Source organism: Botrytis byssoidea (genome assembly GCF_014898295.1).
Source record: "Botrytis byssoidea strain MUCL 94 chromosome Unknown BBYS_010, whole genome shotgun sequence".
NCBI classification, from domain to species: domain Eukaryota; kingdom Fungi; phylum Ascomycota; class Leotiomycetes; order Helotiales; family Sclerotiniaceae; genus Botrytis; species Botrytis byssoidea.
In genome coordinates this window covers 654,188-679,565 of record NW_024065851.1, presented here as the reverse complement: position 1 = coordinate 679,565, position 25,378 = coordinate 654,188, and the positions used below count along the sequence as shown (strand labels likewise).

Below are 25,378 nucleotides of genomic sequence, written 5' to 3'. Positions count from 1 at the left end.
TATGCAGGCTGCTATTTATGGATGGGTACGGGGCTTGGGGGTTTGTCAAAATGGATAGTTAGGTAGGTAGTGATTTGCTTCAGGTTTTTTCAAGGGTGGTATGGATTATCTGATGGTATTGGGGGATTGGGGATTGGATTGTTTGGTGTGAGAGGTTTCTCTTGAGTTGATTGGTCTTGATTGGTCTTGATGGGAATGGTGATGGGATTAGATGGAATGAATACTTCGTAGGATGGTATAAAATTGCAAGTAGAGTCACAGATATGAAGAGGTGAATAAAATATCAAAGACACATGCTGAGGATGTACACCCGTTGTAAGTAGAAGTAGGGTGACGTCGCCATCAATCTACGCGAATTGCTTTAGAGCGATTTTTGGAGCTTCTTGTCCTTACGTACTCCGTACCGTCTTACATATTGGCTGTTTCTCCTCTCGAGATACGGTGGAAAGTGGGTCGATTTGAGGTAATACGTGAAGCCATCCGAAGACAGAAAAATGAGAGCATAATAGGTAGTTGGGTCGGCTGCATACCATTAGCTTGTGCTGTAGATACTTCTCGAAGCCTTCGGATACAAGTAGCGTCGCTCTTCGCTACTGGTTTGCTCTTGATTGTGAGGATCTCTGTATACACGGAGTCATCTTGGGTGGGGACCGAAGTATCAAGTGGAGTGAGGATTTGAAGATGGTTGGCCTTGGATGGAATGGTAGATTTTGAGGTTCTGGTCTGAATAATGCGCGATGTGACATGGAAATGCAACAATTGGGTGAGTGGAAAACCGGCAATCGTCATTCTTTGGCGGCGGTAAGTATGGATCCTGGTATGGATGGATATCCGGGGGTTTCTTCACCATGTGAGCCAACTAGAGAGAAAACTTGAGTCGACAGTGAAGAGTCAATGTCCATGCATACAATTAGTTGCATATAGGTTGCATATACTTTTCCAAGATCTCTTTAGCCTCGTATTATTTCAAGAAGATCATCGCCATCACATACATGTAGGTAATCAACCGGAAACGTATATTGTCTCTGATACCCCTCGTTATGTGTTGATGCGAAGAATTGTTTTCCAATCCATTTGCTTACTTTGCTTCCTTTACCATTCGTACCGGTATATCGAATCACTCGCTCACTCAATCGCTCAATTCCTCACTCGCTAGCTACGAATATTTTATTGACATTCATTCTCTGCTTTCTACGGACGATTAGCTGGAGTTCTCATAAGGTTACCTACACAGTATTTTATATATATTGAGGATCAGCTTACATTAAAAGAACAAGGTACGTTCAAGGGACCAGGTTTTCTTAATCCTACTTTACTGTTGCACATCACACCTTATCATCCATATCATACTTTCTCGTATTCATATGGCAATCCCGAATATTCCCAGTATCATATGAACTATGATCTCGAATTCTCCATCGAAGGAGAAACAGTTCCTTGTTCGCGAAGTGGTCGCTTTGATAAATGTTACCTTTTTTATCAGCATTTACCCTTGATACCCTGATATTACCCTATACCCTTGCGCTGTATCACTCCCAAAATAATGCTTGTTTTCCTTTTTTTTTTCTTTCTCCATCAATCCACCCGAAGTTCTTACAGGCTACAGCAAGCACCTTCTTTAGTATCTTAGCACCTTTTAGCACATCTAAGCACCACTCACTATCGCAAACCGCAGCACTGTTGAATCTACTGGCTCGTCCCTTCCAAAACATTGCGAACCACTTCCCACCCCCCCCCCCCCCATGTGTTTCTTTCCCGGCCTTTCCTTCCTTTCTCCGCAATAATAATCTAGTCCTGAGTACATCGTACCAGACTCATGGTAATTGATAGCTAGCTGGCTAGCTACCTTGGTTTATACCCAGCCACAACATAAAGGGCAAGTGATGTCCTGAACGAGAAAAAAAGCTAAAACCTTTTCTGTCTCTCTTGTTTCAAACAAAACTCCCATCTTCCCTCCTCTCTAATAACAAACCAATTACTGAATTGTCCCCTCATAATAAAACTTGTCATACATTCAATTGTCTGACAATTCATCCATCATCATCCTTCGTTTCTCGTTGCTTGATCTCTCTTTGTTCGTTTTACCTTCAAGTGGCATCACAGCTCACTACTGCACCTATTTTACAGCTGCATTGCATTGACATTCGTTCAAACCCCTAATATAATCCTTGAAAATTGTTCTTCTATCCGGAATACCTTGAGAGTTAAGCAATCATGAGTTCAACAGCTAATGAACAAAAGATCCAAGATCTTAAGCAAAAGCTCGATTCAAGTGTCAATAGTCCTTTGATGTCAGAGACCGATTCCTATATCAACGAGAAACAAGATATCGAAGCGAATAAGCCTCGAAAGTCGGAAAATATGCCTTCAATTCGACAGTTCTTATTGACTCTCATGGTCTTTTCCCTCCTCACCATCACCATCGTTTCTGCCGCTACCACGAACCGAACTCCAAGAAATGTATCACCTCCTTGTATGGAAGATCAACAAGCCTTTAGAGAGTTGCTGGATACTGTTGAACCAGCCATGTTACATGATGTGCTTCACCAACATATGACGGAGAAATATCAGCATGGCGTTTATGAAGATGACAAGGATGCTTTGGCAGCTGTTTACAGACAGGAACCGGCAGTCGCACATGCATTGGTTGAGGCAGCGAAGGCAAATGCTATGATTGAATTGGCTAAGAGACAAGTTGGATCGAACTCGACAGCTACTCCGGCTCCAAGTACAACATCGGCTGCTACTTCGAATACTGTCGTTACTTCCGAACCGGCCACGACTGCAGCTTCCACAACTTCGGCTCCAGCTACTCCATCTTCCACAGTGGCCTCTACTACACCCGTGGCAACCACTCCTACTTCGGCGCCAACCTCGGCGCCAACTTCCGCAACTACCTCGCCCACTACCACAGCTCCAACTTCGACTGCGACACCAACCACTGCTCCAACTACAGCTCCCACCACAGCCCCCACTACTGCACCAACCACCGCATCATCGACCCAGGTTGTTACAAGTGATGGAACTACCACAACTGCAGTGGTACCGGTGACAACAAGTACACCAACATCTGCGGCATCTACAAATTCGGGTATGTTCAAAAGCGGGTCGACCTCGCGTTCTTTTTCTTCTACTTCTACTTCTAATTTTGCATTACCCGTCTTCTTTTTTGTGAATTCTACTTTTTCTGCTTTTTTGCCTACCAAGACACCTCACGACTCCTCGACCTCGACGACAGGCTTGTATCCTGTTACGTCGAAGTCTTTGGAGTCTAGTTCCACAGTATCGTCTGCGATTTCTATATCTGCAAGTTCAACGATATCCCTGGGAGGTCCTCCCGCGTTTCTTAATGTTATAATTTCTAGTTCTACTTCTCTTGGATACTCTTCTACAGGAGTACCTGTTGTTGATTCCACTTCTGTTGGATATCATTCTCCTTCATCGATCCCCGTGCCTGGTCCTGGTTCTATATCTGGAAACCATGGCACTTCCTTAACTTTGGAGTCCACTTCTAGTTTGGTTGGACATGATGATGTTTCTCTTGTATTGCCGTTGCCGTTGCCTATTTCCACTTCCATTGGATCTCAGGGTAGCTCCGCAACATCAATTTCTAGTTCTTTGGTCAACCTTCCTAGCAATGTCTTTTCTTTATCAGTTTCTGGCTTAAACTTATACTGGGATTCAGGATCGACTTCTACCACTAGTGCTCAATCTCAATCTCAATCTCAAAGCTCTGAGACTTCCCAAGTTGCTACATCGGCAACAGAAGCTTCCACTTCCGCCCCTCACACTACTGAAACATCTTCAGGTACCATGACCTCCGTCCCCGTGACTACAGGAGCTTCTACAAGTGAGGCCTCCATTTCCACCAGGGTATCGACTTCTCAGGCCACTGCCTCTGGAGCTACTACCTCTGCTGCTACCTCAAGTTCTACTACAGAGGCTTCCAGTGATAGTGTTTTGTCTACGTTGACTAATTCTGCGAGCTCTCTCGCTACTGATTCTTCTTCTACTGTAACTTCAACATCTACTAACATGGCCGAATCTACAGCTTCTTCAGACGATGCTACTACACAAGCCCCTGAAGCGACCAGCAGAAGAACAACCAGCAGTACTTCTACCAGAGTTTTTACCACAACATTACCCAATGGATCTCTATCGACAGTCACATCAGTCACTGTCGTGCCTGCTGTAGTTACTGGATCTCCCGCTAGTTCTTCTAAGACCTCTACTGGAAGTGCATCATTGCAAACCAACAGCGCTGCAAAGAACAACTTGGGAATCAACATGATTCTCGGTGCCGTCGGAATACTGGTTGTTGGTGCATTATAAGCCAAGTAGTTGGGACGAACACAAGAAATCGAACCAGAACTCTTTTGATATTTACACATTTGCATAGCGTCGGTGTCGGGTTTTTACGGTCACAAGTTTTATTTAACTATCAGTCTCTCATTCTTACGATCGATCGTAATGACTTGACACGAATTTATCATCACTCTTTTAGAAACGGAATTTGGATTGGCGCATAGATTGGAATAGCCCATCACGGGATATGTGCTTTGCTTCGCATAATTGCTGGGAGAAATTGGCTTAGGATCAAATATGGCTATTATAAATTGCATGAGGAAGTCATGGGGAATCTATTGATAGTAAGGGGAGGACGAAATGCATTATGGTTAATACGGTGGAAGTGGTGAAATAACGTGATAGGGGTTTGTGGAGAATAATGAAAATACACACAATTACAAACATACTACTGGTGGTCTCTTGCGTTTGAAACTTGATTATTGATATGTGAAGGAGTAAAAGGGAGAAGTTGTTGACTTCTATGTATTCCCTTGCTGAAGGACTTTTAAATTATTCGTTGCGACATTTCTCCTAATTGTACAGAAATTCGGAGTTATTTGATGGTTTCGATAGTTTTGTATCGTCTTCCCATAAAGAAGAATCAAGATGAACAATGAAGATGTGAAGACAATTTCTGGGACCATAAGCCTCCCTTTGGGAAAAATGCTTCACTGGAGATTGTTTTCCGTGTCACTGTTTCCATGGTGATATAGTCACAAGAACGACTTGATCACGCAGAGAAAGTTGAAGAAGATCTCCTCGTAACGATATAGTTGTAGCTTGTAGAAATTTTGAAATTTTCTGATTTATAATGGTATATGTTTATATTATTTCAAAGGTTGGGGTATATGCACATCTCTCCCTCTTTCGCGCGAGCCATCCATCATTTTCGGCTGTGCCATATGATCGTTTATTGGAACAGTACCTATCTTGAGCATTGGAATTAGATTCGTGGGCTCAGAAACCTAAGTTTGATTTTTTGGCTGGTCTAGTTTTTATTTTTTTGCATCTGATTCCGGTTTCGATGTGATGTTTGCGAGGTTGGAGGGAGATCAAAATGTAATAAAGTCGAGAAAAGTAAAGTTGAATTAAATCGTGTAGTCACTGCTAATGAGTGCTCTCATCGAACTCCGTGAAACTCCAGACTCCCCTTTCTTCCTTCTTCCTTCTTTCTTCTTTCGCAATTCGAAATTCGAAGTTCGAAGTTCGTAAATAGTGTATTTGTGTGCATGTGTGTATATGTTTGGAAGACAATAAACGCATTATCCGGGTCCGATCTTGGGCATATCGTGATGTTCACTTAGGGTGCTGAGATATCTGTTTAGTTCCTCGACGCGCTCTTTGTGGGTTTTGACGCCTTCGCGCTTGAGGCGGTCGTTGAGCTATGAGGAGGGGTTAGTGTATGTTTTTACAAAGAGAAAGAGGGGGGTGGTTATGGATATGGATGCGGAGCTGTATGGGCTTGGGAGATGGGGGAATACAGATGGTGATGTAAATGTGAATGAAAAGTTGAAATGAATAAAAAATAAGTAATAACATACCCTCCTCCTCCTCATCTCCTCATGCGCACGCTCCGATGCGGTTTTCCCAGATGCGTCGCGGGGATCTAGAGATTTCAATTGGTCTTCGCTCGTCCCTGTTTCGTCGGAAGTGGGCTTCGCAGCATCTTCGTCTTTTAAGGCGTTTTGGAGTGTGGTCGTGGCGGTGGATGGAGATGGAGATGGAGATGTTGAAGTGGTGGGAGCGGGAACCTTCTTCTTCTTTTTCTTTTTGGTAATGCCGGCGCCGGTGGAGGCTCCTTTGAGCTTTAGACCCCCGCCGGTGAAGGAGTAGTCGTCGGGCATGTTTTTTGGGGGGATGGGGAGTTGTGGTTGGAGATGAGATGGAGAGTTTGAGATGGATGGGTGATTCGATGGGTCTCTAGAAGCGTAAGTAGACGGATTAATTTTGATCCGGGTATGGGGCTTGTGTGTGAGTGGCTGTGCTGTAGTAACGTCACGTCCGCAGGTATGAGAGTTTGTTCTAAATATTTCCAAATGTTATGAGACGATTCTGTTACATTTATATTTGTGCTTTGATTTCTTTCATTGATCAGTTTCAAGAAAATATGCAGATTGTCTAGATATATGTATTGCAAATTAAACTCAACTATATCAATTGGTTCCCCGGAGCTCTTCTCCTCTCAATTTTAAGATGTCAGCGAGAACTGAATGCTCATCAATGAAAATTCCTCCTTCTAGCTTCCTGAATCTTGCCTGCTTTATCAAGTTCTATTCCCAGCAGAGTTGCTGTCAAAATCTGACTACATCTCTTTACATTTTGGATGCTTTTTTTTTTTTTTTTTTTTTTACAATTAGAACTTACCCTATTCATAGCTATGAAGTAAGGTCAGAAGTAAGCACCAAAGACAGTTATCTTCAAATACCTCTCTGAGTCTTCATGATTGTTCAGAAGATCAGAATTAACATTGATGCCCCTGCTCTCTACAAACGATCTAATAGCTCCCAGAGCTCTTGCTTTATATTGAGTCATATAAGACTGACACAAAGGGGACTATCAGTATCTAGAGATTTAATTAAGGCTTGAGTGTTAGCTTTTCAATCATTGCACTCATTGTATAATCATTTGGCACCAAGCAAGAAGAGTGATGTAACTCCCCAGCACGATTTGATAGTGAGTATCTGAAGCTATTGTTGATCCATTAATTGCAATGAAGCCTGTGAGGTGTAGCTGTGTATATGATGCAAAGTTGAAATCAGAGCGAAACTGCAATCACATCATCATTATTAGCGAAATTTTGTCATTGTCATTAATTTGTAGTGATCGCTTCATTCTGACTTAGTCTTGTACTTTTTGGTATTTGTATTCTGTGTTCAAGTTCTACTGAAGCTTAGATTCCAAGTATAGGATCTCTTGTTCATCACGTACGTATAGTAGACTATTCCCCTTTCGTGTCATGGTAATGGGGATCACTTATCGACAAGACTCAGGATTTTCTCTATCGGTGGTGCAATCTTTGTCCTTACTATTAGTCTTAGTAGTTAAATAGAACTCCGGCCTTTCATACACACTATCTATACAAACTTTTGTTACTCGGCTACCCAGCCTACGGAGAGACCGTAGAATTTCTCTCATGGACATCATGACCCGGAAGTACTTCCTCCCTCTTCCAATTCCTCCTTCTTCCATTTAAACAGCAGTCCGCTTCTATATAGTCAATAAGACGCACCAAAGAACTTCTCGGATTCACAAAGTCTCTCGGTCTGGATTCATTTCTACCGGTCTACTCTTCGGTGTAATAAGATCCGGAATAGTGAAATTCACCATGAGAAATGCAAGAAATGGTATGACTACATAGTTCAAGCAAGGTTAACAAACAACCAGAATTGTCAATCTATCAAAATATTCAAACCAGTCAACTGTAAGTTTCTAATCACAAGTGACCCGAGTAGCAATCCTCAGTAATCGATCACATAAAATATCAGAATTAGTCTCAACTCTCCTCTCCAACTCTTACAAACAGCCAAACAGCCAACTCATCTAGTATTGACAGCCTTCATATTTCAAATCGAGCCGCCATCAACACCAGAGATCAGGTTTGCATCACCTCCATAATCTATCTAACAGTTCGCACGCTCTTCTCAGTAGTTCATCATGGTAGATGTCACCGACGCACCGAAAAATCTGGATGCTGAAAGATCTCCCCTATCACCCCCCAGCAATCTCGAAGCAATCGACTTATCCGACAAGATTCTCTCACCAATATCCAATATTTTAAACGACAGAAACATGCAGCGTTCTCACTTTCCCGGGACTTGTCCTGCTATTCGAAGAAGCGAGTCGTCAAAAATTGCAGAGAATACCCTAAACTCCGCGGGAGAACTATCACTTCCTCGTCTCAAAAAAGAATTCCACCCCCTCGAGAAAAACAAAAACAGATCATCCAAATCATCTCCACCGTCTCCAAACCTCTCTTCCCACAATATCAATTCCACAGCTCCAAGCTTTGCAGAAAAAAAATCTGACTCTGTGTCTCAAACTCCTAGCGAACATAGTTCCGGCTCCGACGCAGCTTTCTATTGTAATGTCGGTAGTCTGAGTGAGGATGAAGAAGATGGATTGAATAATTCTTTAGATCGGAGGGCAGAGATAGGGGGAGAGGGAGAGCCTGGGCTAGCGAAAAGAACTTTACAGGAAACTGTGCCTACCTCTGGGACTGGGATTGCTACTGATGGTGGAGGTAAGAGAGAAGAGGATGATGATGACGACGATGAAGAAGAGGATGAGGAAGAGTCAAGCGGTACTCATAAGAAGAACGATAAAAGGAGGAAATCGAAGAAAAGATATACATTTTTGAAGCGAATCTTTGGTCGGAAGAAAGCCAGGGATAGTGATGGGGGTGCTGCGGGAAGTAGTTGAATATGTGTGTGTATATGTATAAATAGATAAATAGAAAGAAGGAAAACTGGATTTTTCATCCAGCAAACCAGTAAGAAAAATTGTAGTTCGAATGAATGACTCCTATCAGCGAAATTATCCCATCTCCTAGATTGCTTTATCGATGACTTCAAAGCGTGTAATGTAATATGCTATGATGGAAGAGGGATCAAGCTACAACGTCAAGTTTCTAGGAATACCATTAATCCAGAGAAAAGTATTCTTAGTTAACTATGTACACAAAATCTTTAAATCTTTGGATTCCTGAAATAACATGCTATATCGAGATACTCCTCGAGCTCTACCTGTTTGAACCTTGTAATGCTTCGAATCAGTTTTGTTGATGTGGAGATTTATATTGTGCATACATTTGTAATCTTATATAACTTTAGTATCGACTGAAGCATATATTTTCCATTATATAACAAAGGCATATAAACTGATTTTATCACTTTAATAACTACTATTCAATTCTTTGCAATTCAGTCACATACCATTTATCTCTAGTCTCTGAATAAAAAAGATACAGCCAAGCTAGCCTACTATTATATTAATAATCTCCCTTCCAATCACATCTCTCTTCGAATATTAATAACATTACAGCATTTCTCTCGAAACATCCTCACTCACATGGAAAAAGAAGAACGAAGATGAATATACCCATCCATCCATTCATATAAGCAAATGAACATTAGCCGAACCTTCTACATCTAGGTAGGTACCTAGGTAGGTATCGAAATGTCACCTACAATACTTCTCCCCCCCCTCTTCCTCCTCTGAGTACTAAAGAATGTAATATGCTAGAAGGGAGAATCTTATTGACAGGTAGGTATATAATAAATTCAAACACGGGATTACATACCTGCTCTACCTACCTACCCACCAACCCAACAACTCAACACCCATCTCCTAAAATATCTCTTCCAATTCCTCTCCAAAATGATCAATCCGCACGCACAACAACAACAACATAATCCTCATCCCAAACACCTCGAACGCATCTCTCTCCTCTCCTCTCCTCTCTCCTCTCAGCGAACATCCAGCACCCAACCTAGCTTCGCCATCCTACAATCACTCTCTCACAACATACAGTACAAATCAACAAATCCCCACTCCATAAACTTTTAACTAGAGGAGAGCAGCTAATAATAACCTCACGATAACTAACCATTTACATCTATCTATCTATCTATTTAATACCACCTAGTTCTCGTGTCTCGTGTCGAGTTGCAAGCGCGGGAAGAGTTATGTCATCCATGAAATGAGATGAGAAGAGTCTCATTCGCTACATGCGTAATTATCACTTAGCAGGTAATATTCTATTAAGATCTAATATCCAATACCCAATATCCAACCCCTCACTCCATCATGAAATTCCATTTTCGGGAACTAGCTTTCCATCCATCCATCCACCTACCGAGAAGAATTTGATTCGTAAATTTCCAAATAACCAACTGAAATCCCTATAGCGTTGAGGATTAACTTGTCATTATTATAAGAGTTATCTCTTATAACGAGGATAGTTGATATTTTAGTTCTAGTATAGACTATATACATACTATACCCTATGCATACAACAATCGAGATAACCACCACAGCATTGTAAATATAGGTAGGTAGACTAGTAGGTATCAAATCAAATCTCATCAAATCTCCACAAGAATGAGAATACTGAACATCTACTCGAGCCTTAGGATCTCCATTAAATTTCAGCATCGATGCACCACCTCTCGATCACCTACTAGATTCTTTTGATTTCCACTTCCAATCCAACATTCACGAATCGCGACAAAACTGCCCTGGCACTCAATAGAGACACCACAGAACAAGCAATTTTTACCCCTCACACCCAAACCCGAGATACATGTAAGATTACCTAACCGCGACAAACAGCAGAAGTAAGAAACTCGATAAATTTTCTCCCTCTCAACTGTCTCATTTCTCCCTCTCAATATCTTACTCATGGCATATATAGAACGTACGCATAACCATGCCATCTAATATCTCAACATCGTCTCACAATCATTATTTAGAGATTGGAAAGAGTTGGGGCTGAACATAAACTCTTTCTTTGGATGGATTTCATGTCTCTCTTAATACTGTGGCATGAGTACAATAAACTGACATCAAGCAGGACTTGAATCTTGCTCGTGATGTAGATGCGGTACTTTAAACGCAAACCGATTGTTTCCCGTATCAGATCCTCTGATCATGTCTTAACTTTTCAAGTCTGATTTCTTTAGATCATGTGAAGAATTTTATTATTTTTGGAATTTTCGAGAGAAATCAGGTGAAGGAATTGAGGAAGATCCCAATGAGGGAATATCGACAACTTTCAAGATCCAGAATAATTCATGTGAAAACATACGCACACCGGGACTGTTTGGAAAAATGTGTGAACCCACGAGAGGACTTGATTCACATCAACAAAAGAACTATTGGAGTGCAGAAGTCAAAGAAGGAAGAACTATGGCTTGATGTCTATGTAATAAATTGTCCCTGGTACTTATCTTTTCTCGTGACGGTATAAAACTCGGTATTTGATCAATAAACCATTATGGATAGGAGGTTGAGCCGTGGTCTCGATTGACCGTACTACGATTAATCGAGCGTGGAGTGTATACTAGCAAGTAGTATGCGGAATTGACACCACTAGTGTGTCGGAAGTGCCAAATGTGTCACCTGTCATCGCTGATTCGACAAAAAATACTGTATATTAGTTTACTAGCCATCAAGTCCAAGGCATCGAATATATCATGCCGTGAACACCCATCATTCATCATCATGTAGTCAACTGTGAACAGCGTTCCAAGCAGATAGAGTATCAGCCCAAATCTCCCAATGACCAATCTTGCCCTCCTCATCAAATTCACTCAATCGATAGATGAATTGTTCATCCCAACTTTTTCCCGTCTTCAAACTTTTGAAAGTGGCACTTCCAACAACACTAACGACACCTTTCTTCCCCGAAAATTCACAGGTCTCATCGACAACAAAAGACTTAGGTGAAGGAAATGTAGATGACGAGGGTTGAAACTCAAGGGTTCGAGATAGGATGTTGAAGTAATCATCGCATGTTTGATTGTCAGAAGAGTCGCATTTACGACCCAAGAATGTTTTACCTAGAAATAGAAGTTCTGAATTCTCAGGACCATGTTCGGTGATTCGAGGTGATGAAGAGAAGTGTAAAGATAGGATAATGTCAGGTGAGATTCCGTCGACGAATGCCTGACAGAATGCAACGGCTTTTCTTCTCAATTCTTCCCTGCTGAGAGACATATTATTCAATTCTAGGTATTATAATTTATGGGCGATCAGCTTGACCGATTGACCGTTTCGATTGGGATTCTTGAAATCGGATGGTGCTTGCGGTGAAGCTACTCGATTGCGTGTCGTTTAGCTCAACGCAGGTAGCCTTGAAATGCAATTTGATGCAGTTAGTACGAGAAGACCCCTTGTTGGAATGAAGCGGTTGCAGCATTGGTGAGCATAATACTGGGATTTCCCCGCTCTAGGTCGATGACAACTATCCAAATACGAGTGCCGAGGTAACATTCGCCACAGTGAAATGATGGGAAGCTAGCCGATCATTGTAAATGCGATGTCGCGCAATTGCTGCCAACGTCGATCAATTGTACAAGAAAGATGTCGAGTTTAGGTTTTATCTGTTGGTGAACATACGGAGGGAGTAGGTTCTGGTAGTTGATCGACGACTTTCGTTGAAAAGGAGGAAGAAATTAGTGCCACGTATATCTTTAGAAATGATGGATGAACCGTGACAAGATTATTGGTATACCAAGTACCTACTGATAGGTGTTTAGATAGAGGTAACTTGCAAGACTCAGGATCTTCTGGATCATCCCAGTATTGACAGCAGTTTATGTTGCAAGTTCTGACTCGGAAAAGGGTAAATTAGTAAACATTTCACACTATCTTCACCAAGTATGACAGTATCGTAATGCCTTTGCAACGTATATGAAATTTTCAGAAAGTTTCCAGGAGAATCGTTGTTCCTTATTAGACGACAAGCAATTTGACATCAAAACCAATTAACACATCAACTTTCATGACCCCAAGGATCGTCTTGTAGATTTCGGAGATGTGAATGTAAAGCACTAGAAGGTTTAGAAGTTTGGAAGCATTATTTAGTAGGTATTTACTACCTTTTTTGTAATCCTCAGAGTTGATGACAAGTGCTGGTACCTAGCACGTGCCTAGGTAGGTAGTTGTTGATACCTAGGTACTCACCAGTGTGGAATTAGAAAAGTCAATGAGGTGAAATCTGGGCAGTGAGGTGTGTTCCTAGTAAGAAAATCATTAGGTTTATCATCACTCATCACCGTTCCAAAACATTACAGTCTCGCGGGTGACAGGAAAAATGACACACACAAATTCATAATTCCCATTTAATAGAATAACACCTTTCTTTTAATTGATTCAATATTACTACTTTTTATATTTATAATAAAATCAATATAATAGTTTTATTAATTCAATATCAAAAATTAATTCTATATAAGTTTTATAATTCTAAATATAATATTTATAAAATAATTCATTACAAAAAATCGATTCGTTTTTATTAATAAAGATTTTTAAATTCGCTTTATTTAAAGCTTTAAGATTCTATACAAAATAGAAAATTAATATCGATACTATATAGAATACTATTTTGAATAATATAATTATATAATTAATATAAAGTAATATTATAATTCAAATCTTTTTGAAAATAAATTGTTTCGAAAAGAAAATTACTCTAAAGATTTCTGATAAGAAAATATTTTTTAATTAATATTATAATAAATATAAAAAGATAGAATATAATATAAGAATCTATCAAAATAATATAATAGATTCTAGATTATTAGATTCTTAATAGTTTCAATTAATTGATTTTTATTATTAAATAATATAAGTTTGAAAGTATAAATTGAAATGAAAATGGGCTATTTGGTGATATGGGCCACTCGGTGTTAAACTACGTTATAGAATTTTATAAATAAGCTAGTTTGATTGAGCCCTAGCTTACTTACGCTCCAGCGCAAGCGTTTATTTCGGTCCAATCCGATAGGACCAACATGTCACGTGGTTCCACACCGTGACAAGTTTATTATTATTTAGTAGTATTACTTATTATAGTATTCCTTTTTTTTTACTCCTCTAAACTAAATATACTTAGAACAAAACCTCTAATCTAGCTTTCTAATAATTCTATACTTTTCTTCAAATTTGAGATCCCAATAAAATTTATTAAAGAATCTAATTTTTCTTTAATTCTTTAGATTAAAGTATTTAATTAGTATATTGTAAGCAAATTGGAATCTAGTAATAACTATTTTTTTATATAATCTATCCCCTATAATAAACTATATATTCTCGATATTTTATAGATTCTATAGTTTATATAATAGTCCTTCCAAATTACATTAATTCATATACCTTTTCCAATTACTTTCAATTAAAAAATCTAATCTTAAAATTCTCCTTTTAGATTATAATCTTTATAATATATATATTACAAAAAATAAAGGGTTTTTTATTCCTTTAGTCTTTTTATATATTATAGAATTATATAAGTATCTTAAATCATAACTATATTAATATCAATATCTAATACAAGATATAACATTATAGACCTTGAATACTTAAGCTTTAAAAACAATAATAATTCTATCAACTATTTCATTAAATATAACTTAGATTTTAGCTTTAATAAAAGTTTTATTATATTTTTGAAAATATATTTTATTCTTATAATAATTATAGCGAACTAATACCATTATATTATAATTTAATAATTAATGTTAAAATTATGATAATTGATGTAAATTGAGGCTAAAAGGACACATATATCATTTTTCCTGTTACCTGTGAGATAGTGTAAAGTAAGATCTTGTCATAATAAAGTAATCTTACCACAAAGCACTAGAAACATCATTCATCTCTTTTTCCCTTCTAGAAGGAAAACTAGAGCTCAGCATCGCATCATCTCCCTCAGGCCAAAAGGAAATTCCTTGTTCATCCTACTTGACGTTTACCATATTTCATATCCCATCGTATACTTTGTATCTTCGATCATTGACTTTGCTTAACTGTGCCCAGTTGAGTTGAGTTAGTATCAAATCATGTTCACATACCTACCTACCTACAAAGTACCCAAGTACCCAAGTACCCCTCAGCACCCCACGGGATTCCTCATAAAACTCAATTGCATGTCAAAAATAGTACGCCCCTGAACGTTTAATGCTTGATATGGCAATGTAGAAGGTGGTATGATTGAGATCTTACATCAAAGGTCTCACAATTACTCGGAAAGGAAGTACCAAAGTCAATCCTCATATTGATTTTCCATGCATGTCGCCACCATCTCCTATGTCTAGATCCAAATTTACAACACATCATCCGAAGATTTCTTATTTTACGCCCAGTCTCAGTGGTAAATCAAGTATAAAATGACTATTAATACCTCTGACCTCTGACCTCTTACCTCTTACATATGATATGGGCCCTTAATAAGAATGTTATGGTTCAATATTAGTATTTTACGAACCCGTTGGACAGGCCGTAATGCATTGATTGGGCTTTTTTTAACGCGTTTATGCCCAACCAGCCACTCGGTAAGAGAGTATATTAATTATATTGATTACATCGATTATAGCGATTATATGATTTATATCGAATCAGAGATCAAACAATACAACACATTCCCTAGTACAGCAGCTAGCTACTAACAATACCAATCAGTACCGACACCACTCAATACCAATACCAATACCAATCATTCAAGTGATACAATGGATTCCATCGTTCCCATCCTCCCCCTTACCATTCATTCGTCAACCTTGGGGCCCGAGAAAGCCTCATACCATCATACGGTTCATACCATCGTTGATAGACGCCCCGTCACCGCCCCGGAGATCTCTTCTTCTCCATACATACACCAAGGGCTTTCCTTGTCCCCATCTTCCACCCACTCTCCGAACTCCCCATACTTTTTATGCCATTCGAATTTCTATCTACTTTTTTTTTGGCGCTTGCCACGCTTGAGATCGGTGGTTGGTGTCGGTATTGGCTCTCTTCCAGGTACCGGTTACATACTTATAATTTTACTTTATGCTCTCGTCACACCTTGTTCGCGATCAAGAAGGATATAAATTGCCCAATAATGCCTAATGCAGCCACAAAGTCCTCCGTATACCGAACAGCACAGCGGACAGCATCCCACTGGCTCCGAGGTCTGTCCTTGCCAATGCTATCTGGCTTGTCGCATCGCATTTCGCGATAAGATTTCTAATGTAGCCTTCGCGGAAAGAGAATGAGCGACGTCGATCTTTGAGCACCGAGTAACTTTGTTTTGAGGGAGCATCCTTACCAAATTCTTGACAATGCACTTCTTGGGGGCCAAAAATACCAATCTTCCGTCTGGAAACGGGCTTTCCTGGTTGCAGACGGGAGATTCTCAACGATTCTCACAGATTCAAAGATTCGAAAATTCAAGATTATTGGGAGCACAAGAATCCCCAATGCAGTTCAAATCATTGTTCATCCTAGGTCATAGCTTCCTGATTCCTACTAGGTATTTTTCTTGATTGCCCTATCAGTGCTTGGAGGGTCTCGGAGTTTATTGTCTAATATGTCAAATCTTTACGGTCAAGCTTCGAGTGAGCTTCAGCTGTATAAACCATGAATGTTTGTCTATATAATAATCGACTTCCCTCCTACCTCTTCTTCCATTTTCCCCCCATCAGACCACATCAATTGATAGCATAAAAGCTTTGTTGTTTCAAAAATTATAAAACCCTTGGATCACCTGGCATACTCACCGCCCCTGTTCCTGGATCTGGATATCCTTGCTGGACCCATTAATTAAATCGTGGACAGTCAATCTATCATACCAATATTGGAGCCATTTTGCATTTAATTGTCATCCGACAAAGAAGGACCTATCTCTAATTTCCATCTCATTTCTTTTTCATATAGTATCGTACAAGTATCAAGTTTCCTCTTGACTTGGGATTTGGACCTGGAATTAAAACTTGATATCTCAAAATGATGGCATCCAGAAGAAGTATTCACATCCAACCGGAATTTAGTTATGGACGTACGATTCCTGCGAGTCTTCCGGATTCGTCGAGAAGGTATGCGACAAATTTGCCAATTTACATGATCGATAGCTAACCAGGAAGGACCACATATTCCACCGGCAATCGCGCGAGTTTCGATGGTGGCTTTTATCCAAACACCAGGTATGAACGCATGTATCCCAGATTCAGGACGAAGGAAGCTGAAAATCAACCTCCAAGCGCATCATATGCCCCGGATCTGAGTGGCTCGTCTTACAACCCTATCACTGCACCCATGACCTCGAGTCCTCTAGCCCGCCCGGACTCAATTTATGGATCGAATGCTTATAGCGTTGGCCCATCATCAAATGTATATGGAACCGCAGGACCAAGTTATGGTTCTTACACAAGCCAAGGTCCAAGTTGGGAGCCTCAAGGCAGAGTCTCGCCCGAGACGTATATGGACGATTACGCTGCATCTCCCAGCCCAACGGATTACACGCTAGACTCCGTCAATCGGTCATCCGGAAAAGCAAGAAGTGATGGGAAAGGCCATTCTCAAAGACGACCATCTAATAGGGATGAATTTGATGGACCGCATCAATTCTTACAACGACCACCCCCGGAATACATTGCCCAGCAGGAGAGAGATTTGCCGCATCTTCCCACAAACCTCGTGGTGCAGGAACAGGATAGTGTCCTAAATAGAGTCAATGACCGGTTGTCACAGTGTGCTTTTGACTTTGTGGCCAAGTACCAGTTTCCTATTCCTCTAAGTGACAGCTGTCGACCCGTGGAACGACCCCAAGATCGTGAATGGACGGAGTGGGTATACCTTCTCAAACGTCTCGCAACCAAGAGACGCATACCCGCCCGGGTATTATATAATGGCCAGATAAAGCAATTTGTTACCATCTTGGAAAATAGCCTGGAAATGAGACATGCTGCAAAGCATCAATCACGCCCATTAAAGGATGATAGGAATATCCTCCAGCTGATTTCCGCCGGGATTCAGGTAGCTAAAATTTTGAAGGACGCGGAAGCCATGTCTTACCTAGACCGATTATACGTTACGACAGAACAGCAGATTCAGGAAAGGAGTGCAAGCCGCTTTCGTCCTTAAATTCATGCCAGAGGGGATTTTGCCTCGGCTAATGACTTGACGACTTTTATGTTGTATGTTACCCACATTTAGGCGTTGGCTGGCTATCTTTAGGCAAAATTTTAGGTGGACAGATCCATTCCTGCTTTGACACAGTCTTGCTATGATTATCACGGCGTTTTTGTCTATTTTTGTATGTTATTATTTTGTGCTTGGAGCCTGATGGGCGTGCGATCCGGAATGGTTATCACGATAATAGGATAAATGCACCTGACGAAATGTTACCACGCCCGAGAAATTAGGAAACCTGCCATCCATAAGCCCCGTGATATGGGGATCTTTCAAATCGGGAATCTCCGATGATATGCGCTGAATGATGGAAGTCTCGGTGGGCTCGTATCGCAAGGGAACAGAATATAGAAAACTTTACTTACTTTGGGCTGTGGCTGATGTGTTTCTTTGGGGGGCATTTATGATGAATGGATGATTGAATGAATGATAGATGGATGGATGGATGGATGGCATGGGTGGATGGAGAAAAGGAAATTCATATCTGGGAGTGGCAGGAATATCACATCACATCGCATCACATCCTTGGAATTGTATATCCGCATGTACTTGCATAGTCTAAGCACTATTACACTACGAAAGCAAGCGAAACCGGGCGTTTTTTTGGGGGGGTTGGTAGAAAATTTTACTCAGAGGGGTTCAGATGGGATGAGGCTTAATTAGCTAGCTATCTTGTTGGGTTGTTATACGGTATACGTTATTTGTTGCTTGCTTGCTTGCTGTATTTATGGTATTGTATTGTATTGTATTTAGTGTATTATTATTATATTGTCTCCGTGGTATTTTTGTTCGTCTTGTTGTTATTGTTCTTGTTGTTGTCGTTGTTCTTATTGTTTGATGCGGAGAATGAGATGGGAGGAGGAGAGAGGAGAGAGGAGGGCGTTCGCGTGTTTGGGGGACGAAAAATGAGAATTGTAATCTTATGTGTGTATTTTACCTATATGGATTATCTGACCATTGATTGTGGTGAATATTTTTGATGTGTTGTAGTTGACGTAATGAAATTGGCTTCGGTTGTGAAGAGGTGTGAGATGGGATGGGATGGGATGGGATGGGATGGGATGAGCTACCTCCCTAGTTATATGCGAGTTTGAGAGAGAGAGAGAGAGAGATGATTGGGATTCTATTTCCTGGAGATTTATATCTTTAAGTGTATGTATTAAGGAGAGAAAATGTAGGTGGAGAAAGTAGAAAGGAGGAAGTAGAAAGGAGGAAGTAGAAAGGAAGAAGTAGAAAGGAGGAAGTATAGCGGTCTTGGGTTGGGGGAGGGGGTAAGAGAGGGGATGGGAGAGGGGGTGGGATAGGAAAGGATATGTGAAGTGTGAAGTATGAAATGTAAGGGAGAAAGGATGTAAAGAGTAGAGATTGTTTTCTTGTATAAATGGATAGATACAGTACTAGGCCACTTATATCCGCCCCCCCGCTTATTTTATAGTATCACATATTACACCACCCTTTTTCAATATTAAATATTAAATCAATCAAGAATTATAAAATTATCAAATTTGAATAAATAAATAATGTATTTTTATATTATTGATATATATAAAAATTATTCTATTATTAACTCTTAATCTATCAATATTTAGTATACCAGCTATTCATTGTACTACAAGCTTCAATTCTAGAAAATATATTAATTCTTAAATTATTAAATAATTCTTTATCTAATATATCCCAAATTGTTTATAAATAACTCTTTAGTCTTTAATAAATATATTCTAATTTACTTTTATTAATAATAACATTAGAAAACATTTTATATACTTTTATCTTTAAGATCCACTATATATACTCTATAAAATTAAAATTAAAAAAATAAAGAAATTAATTTTTTAATAAAAGAATCTTTTTCTCTTGAAATCAATTTTGTATCTTACAAACATAATAAATAAAAGCATTATTCTATATAAATTTATATTCTAAATTAAGCTTTTTGAAAATAAAGTTTACTTTAATTTCAAGAATCTTGAAATAAGATTTAATGTTATACCTATATTTCGTACTCTCAAAATCTCTATTTATTATATATAAATTATTTCTCCTAATATCCTAAAAGCTTTTTTAATATATAATTTTTATATTCTTATTTATATTATATATTTCGATTATTTCTGAATCTCATTTCTGAAAATTAATATAAAAATATCATTCTGATCTTTTTCCTTTTCCTTATTCTATAAAGTATTTATTTAATTATATAATTAAACCCTATTCTTCAATTATCAACTCTTTATAAATTAAATATTATTTAAACCATTTAATAGTATATATTAATATAAGCTTTAATCTCTTCTTATACCTTTAATTAATTATATTATATTTAATCAAAATCCTCTTAATAATTCTAATATTATAACTAAGTCTAATCTTTTAAATAATTTATTTATATATAGCTTTAGAAAATAATTATATATATTAAATAGTATTTATTTATTTCATTTAATATATAATTTAAATCAATTAGTATATAATAAATATAATGTGGTTTATTAGTGAGTGGGTTATATTAGTGAATGGGTTGTTTCGAAAACTATTTAAATCAAGCTTTTTAAAATATTAATATTTTAATAACTAATTATTATTTTCTTAAATAAAAGATTTTAAAAAATAATTAAAATCTAGGTTTTTTATTAATCTAATTTTTATAAAATAATTTTATTATATTCTAAAAAGAAAAGGAAATTGTTATGATTTTCGTTATAAAAAATCTATTTTTATAATAACAGTTTTATAAATTTAAATTTCTTAAAATTAATAAGATTTTTAATATTCTTATATATTGAAATATTTTATATCAAATTTTCAGAAAATTATATCTATAAATAAAAAAAGTGCATAGTTATACACAGACGAATTTTGTATGTAAAATAAGTGACCCATTCACTAATATAACCCACTCATTAATAAACCATATTATATTATTATTATATATTAGATTTTATAAAAAAATATATCATATAATTCCATAAGAGAGTTTGAGATTTTTCATAATTTAATAAAAACTAAAACCTTTTTTTATCTTATTAACTATTTTGCTATATATATATAAAATAAAATGTTTATAAGAATTATTTTGTATATCTTTAATATATCATATATTATAAATTGAAAGTATAATTAAAATAATAAAATATGATTGTGGGAGTGTAACATGAAAAAACGCGTTTTGTGGAGTTTCGGTTAATAGAAGTGCACGGCGACTGTAGAGGGATAGATGGATTAATATATTATACATCCTAGGGCTAGAGTTTAGAACTAGATTTGTATGTATATATGTGTGTATATATATACAGCACTTACAATAAAATGGGCAATTAAAGCAATTAAAGCTGGAGTAAATGTATGATGTTTTGAAGCGAGTTGACTGGGGGCGGGGGGAGTGTAGATGTTAAATGAATGAATGTATGTTACTGTATGTAGGTATGTGGTAGTTGGGTTGGGAAGTCAGGAAATGGAATGGATGTTACTGGATGACTATTTTTAGGGTAGCTAGGTATGTGAAGAACGTGTGTGGATAGGTCCTCCGCAGCTAGATACCTAGCTAGTAATACTCTAAAATAACGTGGATACAATACACGCCGCTAAGGTTGTGAGTGATGTATATTGACAGAGCCTGAAAGAACCAAAGTAGGTAGCGCAAGTAGGGAGACGGAAAGCACACTTAGGGGCGAGGCGAGAGGGCACGCTTCGAAATTCGCACACCCTGGCTGATGCTGCTTTTCTATGTGATTTGATATGAGATGATATCATTTGATGATATTTAAGTAGATTATGTGACTTCTACTCGTGGAATCTTTGATTACATGGTGTTGTGTATTCAATGTTTCTGTTGATCGAGATTGTGTTGAATTTTAACATTCGTTCACCATGGATTGGGATGCTTAAGCTTGGATTGGATTGGATTGGATTGGATTGGATTGGATTGTATTGGATTGTATTGTGTGATTTTGGGATTCAGGGAATTGTTAAAGAAGTTGAGTAGTTATGTTATGGACTATGCTATGAATTCCTTTCACTACTATTTGGGGTACTTCTTACTGACATAGTATGATCAGTCATACCAACGAATACATGAACTAGTAAAGCACTTTTCAACTTTCGAAATTGATAGTAAATTGATTTCTCGATTGTTGAATATCATAATCTTTTTCCTTATTTTCAAATTTTAAATTATTTAAACTGCTTCTTCAAGAGATATTGCCAAGCCTGAGTCATTGTTGGCCGTGTCTTATCCATTCGCGCACCCACGAGTGTACCAAAGACATGCTCATCATCTTGCCACGAAATCTCCCACTTTGAACTATGAATCACTTGTCAGAAATGATAAGATCCGAAGCCTTTTCAGCGATTCCATAGACGGGCATTTGAGGATGTCCTCCAATAAGAGAGGGCATCACACTTGCATCTGCGACTCGAAGATTGGTGATCCCGCGCACTTTGAGATTTTCGTCAAGTACAGCTAGAGTATCGTCTGGTCTTCCCATCTTGCATGTTCCGGCTGGATGATAGCCTAGGAATGGGAATTTGAGTTAGCTGATTGAGAATGTTCGTAATGTAGATGAGACAGATGAATGTTCAAACAAGACAGTATAATTTTTAGGAAAGAGGAGACTTGCATGTATCCGCATTAGATCTGATAATAGGTTCCCATTCTTCTCGAGTAGTAAACGTGTGATGATTTCTAGACGATGGCCATGATCCAATCACAATATCCTTCGTCCCTATCCCCCTCGTTGCAATTTCATTCGCCATGCGACACCCTTCGCTGAATACGAGCATATCCAAGGGACCTTCAAGATACCGATGATTCACGATAGGGTTTTCCGTCGGGTCGCTTGACTTGAGACTGACTTCACCTCATGATCGCGGCGCGAAGAATTCTGTAGCCATTGCAAAAGCATACTTGCCATCTGGGGGGAAGTCCCTAAACATGTATTTCGGACTATAGCATTCTGTGTTCCAGAATTCAACGTGGGGCTGGGTGGGTGAGAGACTCATTGGATCGAGACCTTCGGTGCGGGGAGCGGAGTTCCAGAGGTGAGAATCTGAGAGTCTGGAGTCTAGACGAGCAAATGCAAAAGTTCCAAAGGGGAATTGAGAGAAAACCCCGGTTTTGTCGGTTTTATACTGTGCTAAGGATTTGTCTTTTCCGCCGGCGTGCCAGATAAGATGGTTATTGGTGAGAACTGGCTTGGAGACTTCATAGAATGAGAGAACGACCTAGTTTTGAATTAGATATAAAGCAAGTTTTGTGAGGAGAGAAAAAGTATGTTGAACAACTTATAAGTGAATATGAATGGGATTATCGAATAAATAGAAAATTATGCTTACCAAATGATCCATCGAAATTTTTCCGCCACCTGGGAGATCAACTTGGCTTTGGATTCCAAGCTTTTCGACTTCTTGTTTGGAACCGATTCCAGATCGGAGAAGGATTGCTGGACTTCCATATGTTCCTGCTGAGATGATCACTTCTTTGTGAGCTTTAACGAAAGATTTCTTTCCGGTGATATCCTGTAAGAATACACCATTGGCTCGTAGTGCACCAGCGGTATCTGTTTCAAGACTAATGCGGTCGATATAAATGTTCGTTTTAATTGAAATGCCTGAAATTTTCATGGAACTTGTGATATAATCTGTAGCCATAGTACGAGTGCCTTGGGAGACTGTTCGAACAGCATGTCCGCAGCCATGAGCACTTTTGCCGGTACTAAACATATCTGGAATTAAGGGTAGTCCCATTGATTGATACGATTCAAGGACAAGCTTTGAAATCGGTGCTGGATCATGGGGAGATGTAATGATAGGACCACCGTATCCATGTGCATCTTTCTCGGCATCGAACCATGACTTGTTGCGGACTGTTTCAGCCTTGGGGGATGTTAATGATATCTAGTCATGACGGCCTATTTTGAGATGATGTTGAAGGTGGGTCAATCAACATGGATGAAGTTCTCAATCACATATAAATAAACTAGAACGAATCATTGACAATTTCGTACCTTTGACATGTATTTAAACATCCCATCTCCACTCCACCCTTCAAGACCCCAATTATCATAATCTTGTCGATTCCCACGAATAACCAATGTCCCATTACAACCGCTGCTTCCACCAAGAAACCTTTACTTCAAAGTTAGATATCACAAGCCAAGATTAGAACTTTCAAAAAACCCACTTTCCCCTTCAAGATGCAACCGACGATTTTCGAGCTTCTTACAAGGCTCGCTTTTGATGTTCCAATCGGCTTCAGTCCCAAGTATCTGTGAAACTCTACTAGTAATCGGATTATGTCACATGTGAATTATCATGGACTTTTTGAGACTTTATTCTTACGCAGCAGGGATTGCAGTGGCTGGATATGTATCATTGCTAGCCCCGGCTTCAACAATGAGAATAGATACATTAGAGTTCTGTGCAAGTCGAGCTGCGATTACACAGCCTGAGGTTCCGCCACTAGATGAGTAATTAGCTGGATGTTTACAATATTTGGGAAGGGGAGGGGGAAATTCAAACCCGCAAATGATGTAATCATAAGATTCGTTAGAATCGAAGTTCTCTTGATGTGCCATTTTGTGGTTGAGATCTCAGTAATGTCTGAGGAAAGAAGAGAAGAGGATAAGAGGGAGATGGTGGCTTTGAGATCGAAGCATATTATGGGGCTTAAATATAACATGTTGCATTGATAAGCTTGAGTGGAATGTCACAATACAAAATTGCAACTGTAGGACAGAAAAACCAAGAAATATACTAACTGTTGGCCTATATGGCCACTGTGGGTTTCGCATCTCAAGTACCTGCAGCTGTGCCGGTTTCTCACATGAATCGAGCTCGGAACTCGGGAGATTGTCAAATTCATTATGTATTGTAACTTCTAATCTTGTAACGATGTCTTTTTTGGTTTGTACGCCCCTAACGGAGTAGCAATTGTCAAGACATGGTGCTTTGCTTTCAAAACATACTCGTTAGAATACCTAGGTATTGGAAGATGACTGTATAGAGGAGTTGTGATGTCGAAAATGAAATCGTTAATGGTGCGGGGTTTCTCCTGTGCCGCATGCTTACCAAATCAACCCCACGTATTCATATGCAAAGCTAATTCGTTCAACTTAGGGCGCTCGTCGCTTGATCTTGCCTGAATCCTTTGTACATGCTCATGATACCACTTTCGCGTCTTTTTCATGAGAGTTCTCTTCACCTAAAAAAAGTCCTTGCAATGTTCCAGGGAAATGTATTGATGATTCAAAGTAGCATAAAGCAATCTATTGCTTCTCTCTCTGCTTTCTGATGCAGTTATACAACTCAGCATCATGGCTATCGTCATGAGACTACCCCATATTATATTTTGCTTCGC

General features: G+C 38.8%; 6 protein-coding genes across 6 annotated transcripts; 3 read left to right on the top strand and 3 right to left on the bottom strand.

The window, feature by feature from the left end:
* Window positions 1-2,214: 2,214 nt before the first annotated feature.
* On the top strand, window positions 2,215-4,332 carry EAE97_005831 (uncharacterized protein; the record flags this gene model as incomplete). The annotated part of the gene is made up of 1 exon (XM_038876344.1): window positions 2,215-4,332. The coding sequence occupies one exon, from the start codon at window positions 2,215-2,217 to the stop codon at window positions 4,330-4,332; it is 2,118 nt and encodes a 705-aa protein (XP_038732820.1).
* Window positions 4,333-5,093: 761 nt separating this feature from the next.
* EAE97_005830 (uncharacterized protein) lies at window positions 5,094-6,191 on the bottom strand (the record flags this gene model as incomplete). Its single annotated transcript, XM_038876343.1, has 2 exons — window positions 5,094-5,729; window positions 5,889-6,191. The coding sequence occupies 2 exons, from the start codon at window positions 6,189-6,191 to the stop codon at window positions 5,610-5,612; spliced, it is 423 nt and encodes a 140-aa protein (XP_038732819.1). The 3' UTR covers window positions 5,094-5,609.
* Window positions 6,192-8,001: 1,810 nt separating this feature from the next.
* On the top strand, window positions 8,002-8,766 carry EAE97_005829 (uncharacterized protein; the record flags this gene model as incomplete). The annotated part of the gene is made up of 1 exon (XM_038876342.1): window positions 8,002-8,766. The coding sequence occupies one exon, from the start codon at window positions 8,002-8,004 to the stop codon at window positions 8,764-8,766; it is 765 nt and encodes a 254-aa protein (XP_038732818.1).
* Window positions 8,767-11,574: 2,808 nt separating this feature from the next.
* Window positions 11,575-12,063, bottom strand: EAE97_005828 (uncharacterized protein; the record flags this gene model as incomplete). Its single annotated transcript, XM_038876341.1, has 1 exon — window positions 11,575-12,063. The coding sequence occupies one exon, from the start codon at window positions 12,061-12,063 to the stop codon at window positions 11,575-11,577; it is 489 nt and encodes a 162-aa protein (XP_038732817.1).
* Window positions 12,064-16,836: 4,773 nt separating this feature from the next.
* On the top strand, window positions 16,837-17,973 carry EAE97_005827 (uncharacterized protein; the record flags this gene model as incomplete). The annotated part of the gene is made up of 3 exons (XM_038876340.1): window positions 16,837-16,925; window positions 16,974-17,033; window positions 17,091-17,973. The coding sequence occupies 3 exons, from the start codon at window positions 16,837-16,839 to the stop codon at window positions 17,971-17,973; spliced, it is 1,032 nt and encodes a 343-aa protein (XP_038732816.1).
* Window positions 17,974-22,331: 4,358 nt separating this feature from the next.
* On the bottom strand, window positions 22,332-24,997 carry EAE97_005826 (uncharacterized protein; the record flags this gene model as incomplete). The annotated part of the gene is made up of 7 exons (XM_038876339.1): window positions 24,541-24,997; window positions 24,361-24,480; window positions 24,027-24,147; window positions 23,356-23,895; window positions 22,928-23,244; window positions 22,837-22,874; window positions 22,332-22,534 (listed from the first exon to the last, which is right to left on the bottom strand). Exons 1-7 carry the CDS (start codon window positions 24,594-24,596, stop codon window positions 22,332-22,334), a joined length of 1,395 nt encoding a protein of 464 aa, XP_038732815.1. The 5' UTR covers window positions 24,597-24,997.
* Between the last annotated feature and the right edge of the window lie 381 nt (window positions 24,998-25,378).